Genomic DNA, 15,359 nt, shown 5'->3' on the forward strand with positions numbered 1-15,359 from the left:
TACTCAGGCGTTTCTGGAGTCTTTCCTCCACAACTTTCCATTCGGCCAGCGTCAGCCTCCGATAATTGGAAAACTTTCAAGCCCACATCCGAAAAGCTCGCATATAGGTTGGCATCGTCTTTGGCCTCACCGAAACAAAACAATTCACTTTTATGGAAATTTATCTTGAAACCTGACAATTGCTCGAAAGCTGAAAGAATTAACTTCAGATTCATTGCTTTGTCCAAGTCATGATCCATAAATAAAATTGTATCATCGGCATATTGAAGAATAGATAAGCCCTCATCTACCAAATGAGGAACCACCCTTCAATTTGGCCATCAACTTTTCAATTTAGCCATCAACTTTAGCCCGCTCGATTATAATCGCAAGCATATCCGCCACAATGTTAAATAACATTGGGAATAGGGGATCGGTTTGCCTCAGACATTTCTCTGTCTGGAAGTATCTACCAATATCGTCATTGACTTTGATTGCAAAAAACCTTTCATCGTGAGTGTCTGCTGAAGAAAAGACCATTTAACCTTATCATAGGCCTTCTCAAAGTCGATTTTGAGTATTACTCCATTCAATTTTTTACGGTGCATCTCATGAACTGTTTCATGCAAAGTGACACATCTAGGATGTATCTACCTTGCATAAAAGCAGTCTGAGATGGAAGCACCACATGATCCGCCACCAAATTAAGTCTAATAGTCGCAACTTTGGTGAAAATCTTGAAGCAAACATTAAATTTCCTAATGTTTCTGCTAGTAAATGGTTCCTATTTCATTGGTTCACTGGATGATTCTAGAACAATTACAGTGTATTGTTCTGCTTGTATTATTTAGGAGCGATGCAGACATTTCACAGCTCAACATATCAAACATGGCAAATATCCGAAAGCTAAAAGAAGAGTATGTACCAACTTCTATGAGCTTCTTCCCACCACAGATTCTGCCCACACTTTTCCAAAAGCTAGCTTCTCTAGAAGTAGAAACCCAAAAGAAGGGGACCATAGAGAACTGGGGCGCCTATTTGTCCTTGAGGGCCAATTGGAACACCCATGAGATCATGCTGGCAGCTAGTATTCGTCGACTAGGAGGACGATGTCCTTCTAGTTGGTGACGACCCTTGGCAGTAAGTTCTGCAACCATCCTCCTAATGATGTTCTGTGCTTCTATCATGTTCCTTATAGTGCTGCCACACCTTCGCACGTGCAGGGAATTCGTGAACAGCGTGTCCTGTATAAAGAACACTCCCCGCAGGAGGTGCAGCTCATGGGCAAGCAGGGCAGGTTAGGTAGTAGCAGCTATTGCGTCTGTTGGTTCGGTCGAAGTCAATTTCTGAAGAAGAGAAGCCGTTCACAGCTTAAGGCTAGCTCTGCTGCGTATGTTTCCGTAGCCCTTTTTCTTTCCCTAGTTTTTTCGACACCTAGAACTCGAAGCACATAGATCATGCCTTTGCTTTGTAAGTTACAATGTATCAGTCTATTCCATAATGCCAAAACGTCATACATCCTGAGCACAAGATGGTAAAAAACTTATCAAAGAACACAATCAGATTAAACTATTTAAAAAATACAAACCATAATATTTTTATATGTAGAGGAAATTAATGATTGGGAAGAAATAATAACGCTACCATGTTGAAAATAATATAAAAGTACATATTAATTTAGTGTTATATATAGAAACTTCAAAAGTTGAGATGTATGCTTAACTTGAATAAGAGTTTCTCTCTCAAACAATTAGATGTTAATATGGCAATTGCATATTTCAGTGACATTAGTATCAGATTATGGCACGATATTTTGTGATATGTTCATTTCCTACTCTAAATCTATTCTCTCCAACCAAGAGGTGATTATGTATAATGACATCGTTGCCCTTGGGAAGGTCAAATAAAGATCTTACCCAATGGTAATAGATCACAATAGGCAACCCAAGCGGATGATCCAGAGATATTTGGGAATGTCATAAAAGCTCCTTTGTTTACCCGATGTCCACACACATCTCACATAGTCTGATTTGCCCATCCATGTGCAGTGAAGACCACATCACACACAATTTTCCAACCATGTGTGATGCATGCTCTTTTGTACCGTGTGTGATTGTGTTTTCTATACAAGTGTACCTACTCTGACCCGTTTTTAATGGATACCAAAGGCAGTTTCTGATGCTCCACAAGTCCAAATGTGTAAAGCAATGGTAGGTTCCTTGAAGACGTCTGTATGTAATGCATGGCACAATCATAGCGTATCAATATGCATGATTTGACACAAGAGTACAAATCCATGCTTTTAAGTTTTAACGGGCATGCATGTGAGCTCGCCTGCACTATTATGTAAACCATGGTCATAAATTGAAAGTGTGCGAATGTGATATGGTAGGTAAGCCGATGAGCCTCACTAGTCTCTCCATCATGAGCAAACAATTGTTGTTGTGAACTTGGAGAACCATATATACAGACTGCTGAGTGCAAAAGGGGTGAGTGGACCTTCACACTACACAACATATGCATTTTCACATTACTACATTTTGCCAGACTCAATAGCTATTGTCAAAACTCCCTTCAGGAACTAGAATTGTTCGCCAATTGTAGCTTAAGTATGATGCATCAGTCTAATGATCGATCTGATTAGTGGTAAGCACAAAATGCTAAAACGGGAGCATGCCCCTGAGTAGTTGTCCATTGAGAATGGGAGGTATCAGGATGTGCCCTTGAAGCTGTTGGATTCTCACCAGTACGAAGGAGGGAATTTCAGGAAATTTCTTATATGTGTGTGTTGGGTTTTTTCTGACAGAGAAATATGATTTAGGCAGGCCCTAGAAGATCATCTTTCTGTCCTCCTCATTTATCAGCAGACTGCCTACTGCGGAGGAAAGATAAGTGGGTAACTTTGGGAGACTCTAATTAAAAAAATCCACTCTTTGGCTTCAGTTCGGCACCGAAAAAATCACATTGCATCCTTTACAGATCCTTCTGGTACACTGCTTAGTAGTCGTGAGAAGAAAGCTACTATTCTTCTGGAATCTTATATTCCCTCTTTTTGGTTTTATCAGATGTTTAGTTTTTTGAAGATTCACTTACTTTTGTGTGTATCTAGTCCATTTTTAGTGCGTAAATTCGCTCCCTTTAGTTTGTATCTAGTTAACTTTAAAGATATCTACAAAATCAAAATCTTATATTAATGGACGGAAGGAGTAAAAGATAGGCTTTGTCCGTCATAGCCTGCTTTTCTTGCCTTGTGGATAGTTGTATCAGACACGAAAGCATAGAGGCTGAGATTCATCGGAGGTAACAAGGAAAATAACAGGAGATGACGCATGCCAGACAAATGAAGTTCACAAGGAGACATAAGATAGTATATAAAAAACTGATGCTGCAAAAGCTAAACCTCGACAACAGACAGTCTACAAGAAAAAAAACAGGAAGAACCCAGTAGGTGGAACTGTAATTCTACAACTGCTTTTTTCGAGAGTACGCCAAAGACGTACCATATCTTTATAGAAGGCAGAATATAAGTACAAGACGACTACAACTCGCTGCGAACAACGAGTGCAGAACGAACTCCACCCCGGCTAATCCGAAGATCAGCCAACACCAAAGATACAACTACAACACAAAGAACCTATCCAAAGCTAATCCTCAAAGCCGCGTCTCGCTCCACGCCGAAAACCTCCGAAGATCGACATCTGCAAGAGAGCTCTCCTTTGCCGACGCACCATCAAAAGAGAAGATGGCGGGACTAGGTCGGCCTCCAAAAAAGGCGTCATCTTGGACTCTCCGACGATGTCGTACATAGCGCCCCGGAAGATCAACCTTGGACAGTGGCGGACACCGGAGGAACGCAAAGATAAACGACAAGCCGTGTCTCCAACCGCAAAGCTCCCAACAGAGGAACGACATCGAAATGCCGCCAATGCGTCGGTTCCACCGAACCTAGGCTTTCGCCCGGAGACAGCACCAAACCCACGCGGGAGCAGGGAAGTGTCGGCATACATCAGCGGCGCCCCCAAGGAGGAAAACGACGCCCACGGGCGCCGGCACCGGCCAAGCGGGCCAGACTTTCGTCCAATGCCGTACCCCGCCCACGCTGCCCGCCGAGTTGGGGCCGCTGATCTTGTTGTCCACACCGCCGCCGCCACAGCACTATGTCGCCGTAGCCTCACCAAGGTGCTCCACCCGCTCCCGGCATGGCCAAGGAGGACACACTCCGAGCTCCACCTCCAGCCTAGACACGCACAGCAGCAGGCACCACCGACCACCCGGCCCGAAACCCAGATCGGGCCCAAGAAGGACCCAGATCTGGGCCCTGCGCCTCCGAACCCTCCTCCTCGTCGACGCCATCGGGGGAAACGAGGACGCGGTCCTCCTCCTTGGCCGTCGGCCGGCCTCCGCTGCGCCAGGACTCCCCTGGACGCACTCCACGCCGCCGCCGCCACCAAGCTCCTGACCCGCCGTCACCGCCCCCGTCCAGCGCCGAGCCTCCTCCACCGCGCGCCCGCCGCCGCCGCGTCCACCGCCGAGCTGCTCCGCTCCTCCGCCCCTCCCCGCCGAGCACCTCCTCACCGCCGCCTCAACTTGCGACCGGCCGCCCCCGGCGCAGCTCGCCGGCCACCGCCACGCCGAGGCCCCGCCGACCGTCGCCGATCCGCACCGCCGCCAAAGGAGGACGCCGTCCCGCGCCGGTCCTCCTCGCGCCGGGTAGTGGAAGGCCCGCCGCCGCCGGCACCGCGCGGGCTTTGCCCGGCGGCGCACGCCGGCGGCGGCCGGGGGTGGGGAGAGGGAGAGGAGGTGGAGGCTGGGATCTAGGGTTTCCGCCCCCAGGTCGCGCGGGGCGACCAAGGAGCGGGTCGAATTAGCTTATTCTGATATTCTGCTATTCTACTTCAGGGGAGTTGCTTTCCCAGCTGGTTTCTTTGCTCAATTCTACAACTGCTATTCTCTTATTCTGTGAGAGTCGACACTGACACACATACTTCGCTTAACACCAAAATATATTACGAGACTACCCCATCTAAATGACAAATCGCAGCGCCTATGAAGTCAGGCATATCAGTCTGAGAACCTCAGATCGCCTCCCTGATGACCAGGTTGATGCCGAACGACGCCGTGCAGAGGATTAGCCCAATTATCGCCAAGAAGTTGAACCCCCTGTAGCGTTCACCAAAAGGAGAAACGAAGTCAGACAAATTCAGAAAAACGACATAGACAAAATGAAGACTGTCTATGGGAAAAAAGGAGCCGCAAATTCATATCAGTCAATACTTTTCCATACTTAATACATAGACAAAATGAAGACAAGTTTGAAATACAGGTTTAAGAAGAGATGGATCGATTGTTGTGTCACAAAGCATTGCAAGATCTGAGAGAAGCTTTCTTCCATAATTCAGGCTAGCATAATGGCAAATCATGTATGATGGTAGACTAAAATGTCAAACATGCAGTGGTCAGAAAGACTTTAGCTGTAGCTGTCGTATGATAATCTCATTTTCTCTTACCATGTGTCATTGACAGCATCAACATTTTGAAAGCATGTCATGTTCTTGCAGGTACGAGCTACGTGCCATACAAAAAGAAAAGGTAAGAAGGATGGAGACAGAAAACAGGAAGCCTAAAAATGCGATTACTGTTGAGGTGGAGATGCAAGAATCGAAGTACAGTAGATTCAGAACATCATGATCCTTAGTTAATGTAAGAAACTACAATCTGTTCTCTGATTTTTTTGCTATCTTATTCCAATCCCACTTTTGATATGTGAACAATAACAGGTTTACAAGTCTGGAACCTAAGGAAGCTCACTTGATATCACTAGGTTTAGTAACTATCACAAATTATCTAGAGAACTAGGGCGCCTATTTGGCCTTGAGGGCCAATTGGAAGACCCATGAGATCATGCTGGCAGCTTGTATTTGTCGACTGGGAGGACGATGTCCTTCTTGTCAGTGACGACCCTTGGCAGTAATTTCTGCAACCATCCTCCTAATGATGTTATTTACTTCTATGTTGTTTCCTTACAGTGCTGCCGCACCTTCACACGTGCAGGGAACTAGTGAACAGCGCGTCCTGCGTAAAGAACCTCTCCCCGCAGGAGGTGCAGCAAACAAGCAGGGCCTTGAGCTCCTGAGCTCTAGGATCACGTCTGTCGGTTCGGTCGAAGTTAAGTTTTGAAGAGAAGCTGTTCGCACTTCGCAGGTTAAGGCTAGCTCTGCTGCGTATGTTTCCGCAGCCCTTTTCCTTTCCCTAGTTTTTCCGAGACCTGGAAGTCGAAGCACATAGATCATGCCTTTGCTTTCTAAGTTACAGTGTATCAATCTGTTACATAATGCCAACACGTCTACATACTGAGCACAAGGCGGTAAAAAACTTGTCAAAGAACACAATAAGATTAAACTATTTAAAAAATTACAAACCATAAAAAAATTATATGTAGAGAAAATTAATGATTGGGAAGAAATAATACCAGTACCAATTTGTAAATAATATTAAAAAGTACATATTAATTTAACGTTATATAGAGAAGCATTGCATGCTCTTTTGTACCGTGTGCGTTTGTGATTGCTGTTCTAGTGTAGGTGTATATGTTACTCTGATCCATTTTCAATGGATACCAAGGCAGTTTCTGATGCTCCACATGTGTAAAGCAATGGTAGATTGGTAGGTTCCCTGAAGACGTCTGTATGTAATGCATAGCACAAGCATAGCGTATCAATATGCATGATTTGACACAAGACTACACATCCACGCTTTTAAGTTTCGGCGGGCATCCATGTGAGCTCGCCTGCAGTATTGTGTAAAACATGGTCATAAGTTGAAAGTGTGCGAATTTGATATGGTAGGTAAGCCAATGTGCCTCACTAGTCTCCCCGCCATGAGAAAACAACTGTTGTTTTGAACTTGGAGAACCATATATACAAACTACTGAGTGCAAAAGGGGTGACCTTCACACTGCACACATTACTACATTTTGCAAGACCCAATAGCTATTGTGCAAAAGGGGTGACCTTCACACTGCACACATTACTACATTTTGCAAGACCCAATAGCTATTGTCAAAACTTCAGGAACTAGAATTGTGGCTGAAGTGCTAAAACGGGAGCATGCCCTGCTGAGTAGTTGCCGTTGAGAATGAGAGGCGCCAGGATGTGCCTTTGAAGCCATTGGAACTTCAGGAGTACAAAAGAGTTTCAACAAAGTTTCTTATATGTACGTGTTGGGATTTGTCTGACAGAGAAATATGATTTTGACTGGCCCTAAAAGATCATCTTTCTGTCCTCCTCAAGTTGCAGCTTGCCTACTCGAGAGGTAAGATTAAGTGGGTAACTTTGGGTAAAAGAAATCCACTCTTTGGCTTCAGTTCAGCACACAAAAATCACATTGCATCCTTGACAGATCCTTCTGTTACAATACTTAGTATTCATGATGAGAAAGCTACTCTTCTATTGGAATCTTTATAAACATAGGCTTGGTCAGTCATAGCCTGTTTTTCTTGCCATATGAATATTTGTATCAGACACGAACGCATAGAGGCCGAAATTTGTCGGAGGTAACAAGAGAAAGGAAGAAATAACAGGAGATGACGCATGACAGACAAATGAAGTTCACAAGGATGCTCAAGATAGTATATAAAACTGATGCTGCAAAAGCTAAACCTCGACATCAGACGGTCTACAAAGAAAACAGGAAGAAACCAGTAGGTGGAACTGTAACTCTACAACTGGTATTCTCTTATTCTGTGAGAGTCGAACACACTGAATCACATACTTTGCTTGTTAACACCAAAATATAGCACGAGACTACCCCATCTAAATGACAAGTCACACAGCGCCTATGAAGTCAGGCATTGGTCTGAGAACCTCAGATCGCCTCCCTGATGACCAGGTTGATGCCGAACGACGCTGTGCAGAGGATCAGCCCGATTATCGCCAAGAAGTTGAACCCCCTGTAGTGTTCACCAAAAGAAGAAACGAAGTCAAGACAAATTCAGAAAACAACATCGACAAAAAGAAGACTGTCTATGGGGAAAAAAAGGAGCCTCGAATTTAGATCATTCAATAGCTTTTCCATACTCAGTCCAGAACTCATTGCCATCATTTATAGAATGAAGTGGTTGACATAGGACATAAGCTTAGGTCGGATTGCAACTTTACGAATACAGAGTATGTCATTACCTACTGCTGAGACTGACCCATGGCGTCTGACCGACTCCATATATCTAATTATCAATGACCTATGGTGCAATGTGAACGAACCCCACGCCTACCAACCAAGATCTTCACCTATTGCACTAAGTGACGCTGTGCCAATTGGGACAGGGATGTGCAGGCAAGTTGCAGCTGGGGTCCTATGAACTGCTGGGGCCTCGACCAAAACTAAGAATGAAGAACTGAAGACAAAGGCAAGTCTATGTGTTCATTAGGTTGAAGAAGCACTTCGAAGGTACTCCTCCATGCTGTTGGCGAGCATCAATGAAGCCGCTGGCTCCTTTGACATGTTCAGTTAATTAATGGAGCACCACGTTGAGCACTGTCCACCCACTCACCGCATTAATGAGCTGATTGCACTTGGTTGACAAATACTGTAGGAGTGCTACCCCACTATCCTATCCATAATATCAAATGGCTCATGTATTTGCAGGGCTAAGACTTTCCTAAGAAATTAAAACATAATAGAAATCAAGTGGATCTCTATTTCCCTACATCGACCAGGATTTGGATTGGATGTCATTGTCATCTAAATTATCTGTTGGAGGAAAGAGATTCTAACAACAGGGTTGCTGGTTCATTGCTAAGCAAAGCGTCCGTACCCGAGCTTGAGGCGGTTGTCGGGGACTCCGGTGGCGTAGCCCTTGAAGTAGAAGAACCTGGCGAGCGTGTAGAGGACCCCCAGCGCGGCGGCGATGACCGGGTGCTGCAGGCCTCCGACCAGCACCGTGACGAAGAACATGGGCATCATCTCAAGCGAGTTCTGGTGCCCCCTCTGCATTTTTTCCCCACAACACAAATTGGCAAGAGTTTATTTAGCCTACTTTTTACAGAGGCAAGAAAACATCAGAGAGGGGGGCAATCTGTGTGACGGACCTGGACGCAGTTGAAGAGCTTGGCATCCTTGTTCTCCGACTCGATGGCGTACAGGGTGGGGTATGACACCTTGTACCTGAGCAAACATCATCAGCGTCAGATTTCTCTGAAAAATCAGGCACGGAGATGAACAGGGGAAGGGGATTGGGGGCACGTACTTCCGGCGGGCCTTGCCGACCTGGAAGCTCATCCAGAAGTTGAGGAAGGCGTAGGCCACCACGGTGAGCACCACGTACCCGTACTCCTTGCTCAGCTCGATCGACACCGCCATCGTCGTCTACCTTGGTTTCCTGGATTCGTTTTTCTTTTCTTCCTTGGAATTGCTGTTGTTGGCTGGAGAGGATGGGGAGGTGGAGGTCTATCTTATAGGAGGCCGGAAGGCTCTAGAGCTATGGAGCAAGTGTGCCTGCCCTCCGGCCCAAGTAAGCTTTGACCGATTCCTGGGCCCCGTCTCTGCCACGACAACCCATCCAATGGGCCGAGTGATCCTTTTCTTTATTCCTCTTGTCGCTACTTTTTCAACGGGATACGATATATTTTCAAATGAAAAACGAGATATTGAATTTCAGGATGGTACTGATAATTTATGACGATGCAAAAATTGGGAATAAAATTTTCGTTCTTACTTCGAGAGTAGGCTGCAAGAATTATTTGGAGAGAGTTTGTCTGAATATCGTGATCGAGTCAACGGCAGGCCTGATGTCACCCGTGATGTCTGTCTATCCTGCGTCCATTGAGCACGGTTTTGAAAATGGCCAGAAGAATCTTTCCCGGAGATCAACGTCACGGGTTCTTAATCTGCATCTGCTGTTGGTATTTCTGGTTTCGGTGGTTTCACAGAACTCAAATGAGTTTAATTATTAAAAACAATATCATATATATACTAGCATATTTAATCATACTCATCAAACTCAAGCTAAGCACATCTAGTAGATCTGAATATAGACCAACTAATAGTGCAAGGTAAGAGAGGATGAGCACATCACGGTCGGGATTGTCGCTCCAACAATAGCATCACCATATATGTAATTGATGTCGTCCATGGTGTCGTCGGAGCCGCCGAATCTGCTGATGAAGTAGCAAGCTGGTGAGGAAGATCTCGAACAACAGCGAGCAATCGCGTCGAGACGTTCCCTAATACCTTTATTGTCCGTCTTCCGATGTAAAATCTTGATAGACGGGGTTTCGGAGGTTTGCTCTCCCCGACGGTCGTGCACGCGGTCGTCGGGATGGGAGGACTAGAGGACGGGATGGCAAAATGAATTGGAGTCTAGAGAGAGACATAGATGAGTGAAGAACTCTAGATGCGTTCTATATCTCGTCTCCTGGTATACCCTAAGATGGAGCGTCGACCGAACTATCACGCGATGGAAGACAAGGACACGTGTCGAATATGCACATGCAGGTCGACATGCACCAAACTCAGTTGGTGCTAGTGTTTCTCAAAAAGGGAATTTAATCTTCTGCAAAATAGGTTTCTAACTCGATTTGCGAGACACTACGTCCATACGATGTGTGGCGAAGTGAGCGGTGGGCTCCTCCTCCTCCCGAGCTTCCCTCACCCGCGAGCAGGGCGCGGCCACGCTCCTCCTCCTCCTCCTCCCAAGCAAACTCGTTGTAGAAGTCCGCCGTCATCGGAGGCATCACCTCGTAGTACTCGTCGTCGGGCATGAATGCGCGCAGGGACGCCGGTGTTGGGCGCTCGTAGTTCGACCACTTCTGTGCCGCCCTGCGCTTTGCTCCGACGGAGCGGACGAATTTCGCCCGCCACGCGGCCTCCGCCCGGCTACGGCGGTCTCCCGCGCGACCACACCCACCCACCCCCCCACCCCCCCTCGTCCGCTTCGGGAGCTTGAGCTGCTCATGGTGGCTAGGGAGGGCTAGGGTTGCCGCGCGGGCGTCTAATTGCTCACCGGAGGAGTGGGCGACACGCGGCGAAGGTAGGGTTGCGAGTGAACGTTTGGACCTCCACTCGCACCCGTAGCCTGTACTTGTACAGGTTGAGGTGTGCTGTCTGGAGGCTCATGTAAAATCCGTTACGGGTCGGGTCATATACGGGCTCTGCTAAATGACCGTTTTCGTCCACAGCCCGTATCATGACGTAATAATACAGGTTCGGCGTGATTTAGGGGCCCTGTTAGAGATGTTTGCGGCAGCCCGTATAATCCAACACGAGCCATTATTTTCTTTTCTAATTTCTACACAGCTGGTAGGTTTCACGACGGATCTATGGAGGAGAAGACTCTGCTTTTCAGCTTTCAGAAAAAAGAGGAAATATATCGTGGACCATTAATTCTTCAGAGTGTGAAAAGCGATTTGCGATGAGTCTCGAGTTCGTTTGGTAGCGCTAACCACTCGGCTTTTCAGTCATTTTGTCTAGTTTTCTCGAGTTCTTCGGAGCAGGTAAGTCGTATAGTATTTTTTTTTTTTGAAAAGCAGGTAAGTCGTATAGTAGAGAGCACGCAGAATGCCAACAGCGGGATCAATCAGAGTTAGAATTGACCGGGGATCCTGCAGCGCAGAACTGTAACCAGACGTTCAGAGCGTGCATCACATTTTCAGGTCAGAATAAGCAAATAGTGGATCACCAAAAGTGCTATCTGCTTGACACGAGGATCAAACGAGTCACTGAAAATGGTTACGACGGATCATCGTCAGATCAGGCAGAAACATGGGCTCCTTTCTGTTCAGAGTTCAGACTTCAGAACACACAGCATTCCGTCAAAGTCAACAAGGCATGCACTAGATAGTCGTCTTAACACCAGTAGAAAACGAACACAATCACCTAATCAGGTAGAATAAAGAACCAAGCCCGACACTCACGGAATCTAAAGGAGAGCCTAATTTTCTTGTTCATATCTTGGGCAAGTACAAGAGAGCAGGTCAGTCGTGGTAAAGAGCACTCGCAGCATGCGAAAAAGGTGGATTAATTGGAGTTAGAAATGAATTCCCGGTTCAGCGTTTACATCGACAAGATCATCCACGAGTGCGGAGCTGTGACCAGCCAATCAGAGTGCGCATCACAATTTTAGGCATGACTAATCGTTCAGCAAAAAGTATGCTTTCTGATGAACACGAGGACTGAACGAGTCACTGAAAATGGTCACAACGAAATCATCATCAGAGTCAAGAGGCATGGACCCTTTTCTCTTCGGAACACACAACCATCCCGTCAGAGTTCAACAAAGCACACACCAGGCACATAGTCGTCTAACACACATAGTATAAATCAAATACGATCAGGTAGAATCAAGGGCCAACTCTCACACAATCAGGTAGAACTAAGAGTCTAAGGAGAGCCTGGCTAATTAAGTGGAACGAGGAATACATAGTGCAGAACTGCAGATAGGGCCGGCGCGGCGGTCGTCACACGGCGTTCACCACCATCTTCATCCCGAAGTAGCAATGGCCGTAGCGGGTGCAGATGAAGCGGTTGTCCCCCCTGGCGAGCGTGACGCTGTCGCTGCCGGAGGTGTAGGTCCTCGACCCCGCCGGCGTCGTGCAGCCGTTGTACCCGTCCTCCCCCACCGCCACCACGTTGTGCATCCAGGTCATGTACCTGAACACTGCGGCCGAAAAAACAGAACAAACTGTCAGACTTTCAGTACAACAAGAATGCACAACAGGATCGCAAGATTTGCACGCTTAGTACCGAGGACGTCGCCGGCGTGGAACTGCTTCCCGTTGGGCCAGCTGGCGCTGCTCAGGGACCAGCCATTGCCGTCCCCGACGTAGTAGGTGGTCGCGCTGACGCCGCAGCCGGCGATGCAGCAGCACGCCACGGCGAGCGCGGCGGCGGCGACGGCGCGTTGAGCTGCACCGCCCCTTCCCCGAGCCGTCATTTCTCTAGCCGCCGGAGCAAGCTCGCCACAGTTCTTGCTAGCTAGTTTTGGGTGTTGAAACTCCGGAGGCGATCGAAGGGAGAGGGATTTCTGCACTTGTGTAGGGTAGTGTGGCTGCCTCGGCGCGTGGGAGACTGCGAGAGCACAGTGCGATCAATGTTGTGGACAGACGACGAGCACGAGCAGTGTGGCAGGAGGCTGCAGCGTATGGCTTCAATGCGGTGGCATAGGACGCGAGCCCGTGATCACATGGCCGGTCAGCTAGAAGGGCAAGTGTAGTATCACGGCGCAATTCTAGACAAAAAAAAAAGGGTCTACGTCGGTCTCAGAGCATCTCCACTGGTTTGGCCTCTCCACGCCCAAATCTGGGAAAATTTATGTCCGGATTGGACGTAAATTTAGCGTGGGGAGGAGTTGTTTCCCAGCCGCGTCCTCAGGCGAAAGCGACGATGTAAATTTGAAAAACTTAAACTTGACAAACTACGGCTAAAAACGGGCGAATTTAGACTAAATTTAATGATATTTACTATATAGAGGGCGAAGTTCATACATAGAGGCCGAATTCGACTATCTTTCGAATTCGGCTAGGGGAATACAACTTAAATTATAAAACACGGTGTTCTACATGCCTAAATGGTGGTAGAATACCGTGTAGTCACCGCCGTCGTCGCCATCGTCGTCCGAGCCGTCGTCGAACTGCGGCGGCGCGGCCTGGCTGCTGCCCTGGCCGGCGTCTCCCCACCGAGGCGGCGATGGCTTGTACCATTCGTCGTCCGAGGCTTCGAGGTCGGCGACGGGGACGACGGCCGCCGGATGGAGGTGTTGCGGGCCGGCGGAAGCGAGCGAAGTCGGCGGTGGCGGTTGGAGCGGCGGCGCGGGCGGCGGGCGGTGCGCGGCGGCTAGGTCCATCGGCCGCCGGCTTGCTGCTCCGCCTCCTCGCGCTCCCAGTCGCGCCTCGACCACTCCAGGGCGGCGTCCTCGGGGAGGCCGTTGTCGGCGGGCACCGGGTCGTTGAGCGACCTGGCGATCGCCTCCGCAACAGCCGCTTCCTCCGCGCGCTTCGCCTCCTCCTCGGCGAGCTTGTTTGCGGCGGCGTTGGCGGCGGCAGCGACGTCCTCCTTCGCCGGCTTCCTCTTCGCCCACGCTGCGGGGAGGAGGGCTCGCGGATGACGAGTGCGCCGGCGCGCGCTGCTCGGTCGGCGGTGGTGGAGACGCCGGCTCCTTCTTGACGCGCGCCGGCGTCGACGGAGACGTCGCCTCCCTTTCACCGGCGCCAAGGATGGCCTCGGCGCCGATCCGGAAGACGACGGGCGGCAACCATGCGCCGTGGGCTGCCGGAGCGTTCCCCGGCTTCGGCTCGCCGACGCCCTCGATGCGAGGGCATCGTGAGCACCGGAAGTTTCCGCCCTCGATGTGCTCGAGGACGTTCGCCGGCGTCCTATCCGGCGCGCTCCACCACCGTCGTCGTCCCGCGGCGTTGTTGCGCGCGAGGCGGAGGCGGCGGGCCGTCGTAGAGCCGCCGGCTCCGCTCCCACCGCCGGAGGAAGTATGAGTTCCACCGCGTGTAGTTCTCGGGGTGGTGGCGCGGGTCGGCGCGCTCCTCGTCCGTCATCGTGAGCCGCGCCTCCTCGATGGCGGCGTCGGGGCGTCGCCCCAGGCGGCGGCGGGATTGGTGCGCCGCCACGGCTTAGCCGCCACCCGCCGCCGGGAGGCCTCGTGTCCGGCGGGCAGGGGTACCCCGCCTGGTGGAGGAGGTGCCCCTCCCACTGGCGGAGCGACCGGCGGGGGAAGCCATTGGAGGCTGCGCCGTCGTCGTCGGAGAACGTCATCTTCGTTGGAGGTGGACGGTGAGTGGAGGGAGAATGGAGGAAGAGTGGAGCGAGGGGCGTCGCGGCGGCGGAGTGGCCTTAAATAGGCGCGGCGGGCGCGGCGAGCGCCGGCGATTAATGCCGCATGGAAGACGATGCGTGCGCGGATGACGATGCGACGGCATTAACTCGCCGCGTGGAAGCTACGCGGCCGGCGAATGCTGACCGGCGGCAGGCTTTTACAGCGCGCGGAAGACGATGCGATGAGGACGATGACCGGTGTCTCTCGCCGACAAGTTGGGGCCACCAGACGCGCGGGAAGTTTCCTCGCCATTTCGCGCGCTTTTGTTTCGTCCGGAGTCCCCGAGAGCTCCCCGGGGGGCCGGGGATGGCGTGGGATCGCCGGATGAATTTAGGCCCAAATCCGGACGAAATCGAGGAACCGGGGGCGCGACTGGGCCGAATTTCACCGTCCGGATGGAAAAAACATCGTTCGGGGGCCTAGTCGGGGAGACGTTAAGTCTCAGTCTACCGACCTGGCTGATTTAATCGCGTTGTGTTTGTGTCTTCAAATAGGACATGTCCATAGTCCACCTGCAACTCCTTATGTCTTCTATTGGTGTGTTATTTGGACTCGAACATGT

The 15,359-nt window shown here is 49.7% G+C and overlaps 2 protein-coding genes across 2 annotated transcripts; both read right to left on the reverse strand.

Annotated features, from left to right (window-relative positions):
• Positions 1-7,580: 7,580 nt before the first annotated feature.
• Positions 7,581-9,375, reverse strand: LOC124700226 (microsomal glutathione S-transferase 3-like). The gene is made up of 4 exons (XM_047232385.1): positions 9,224-9,375; positions 9,066-9,141; positions 8,792-8,964; positions 7,581-7,927 (listed from the first exon to the last, which is right to left on the reverse strand). The coding sequence occupies exons 1-4, from the start codon at positions 9,334-9,336 to the stop codon at positions 7,843-7,845; spliced, it is 447 nt and encodes a 148-aa protein (XP_047088341.1). The 5' UTR covers positions 9,337-9,375; the 3' UTR covers positions 7,581-7,842.
• Positions 9,376-12,431: 3,056 nt separating this feature from the next.
• Positions 12,432-12,907, reverse strand: LOC124697179 (basic blue protein-like). The gene is made up of 2 exons (XM_047229808.1): positions 12,718-12,907; positions 12,432-12,631 (listed from the first exon to the last, which is right to left on the reverse strand). The coding sequence occupies exons 1-2, from the start codon at positions 12,905-12,907 to the stop codon at positions 12,432-12,434; spliced, it is 390 nt and encodes a 129-aa protein (XP_047085764.1).
• Between the last annotated feature and the right edge of the window lie 2,452 nt (positions 12,908-15,359).

Source organism: Lolium rigidum, chromosome 3 (genome assembly GCF_022539505.1).
Source record: "Lolium rigidum isolate FL_2022 chromosome 3, APGP_CSIRO_Lrig_0.1, whole genome shotgun sequence".
Classification (NCBI taxonomy): domain Eukaryota; kingdom Viridiplantae; phylum Streptophyta; class Magnoliopsida; order Poales; family Poaceae; genus Lolium; species Lolium rigidum.

Bases quoted from the DNA above. Each gene is read 5' to 3' on its own strand.
- LOC124700226 (XM_047232385.1), bottom strand. From the start codon at position 9,336: ATGGCGGTGTCGATCGAGCTGAGCAAGGAGTACGGGTACGTGGTGCTC. The intron at 9,142-9,223 runs GTACGTGCCCCC...ATGTTTGCTCAG, and splicing joins GTCGGCAAGGCCCGCCGGAA to GTACAAGGTGTCATACCCCA. The intron at 8,965-9,065 runs GTCCGTCACACA...GAAAAAATGCAG, and splicing joins AGCTCTTCAACTGCGTCCAG to AGGGGGCACCAGAACTCGCT.
- LOC124697179 (XM_047229808.1), bottom strand. From the start codon at position 12,907: ATGACGGCTCGGGGAAGGGGCGGTGCAGCTCAACGCGCCGTCGCCGCC. The intron at 12,632-12,717 runs GTACTAAGCGTG...TTTCGGCCGCAG, and splicing joins CCACGCCGGCGACGTCCTCG to TGTTCAGGTACATGACCTGG.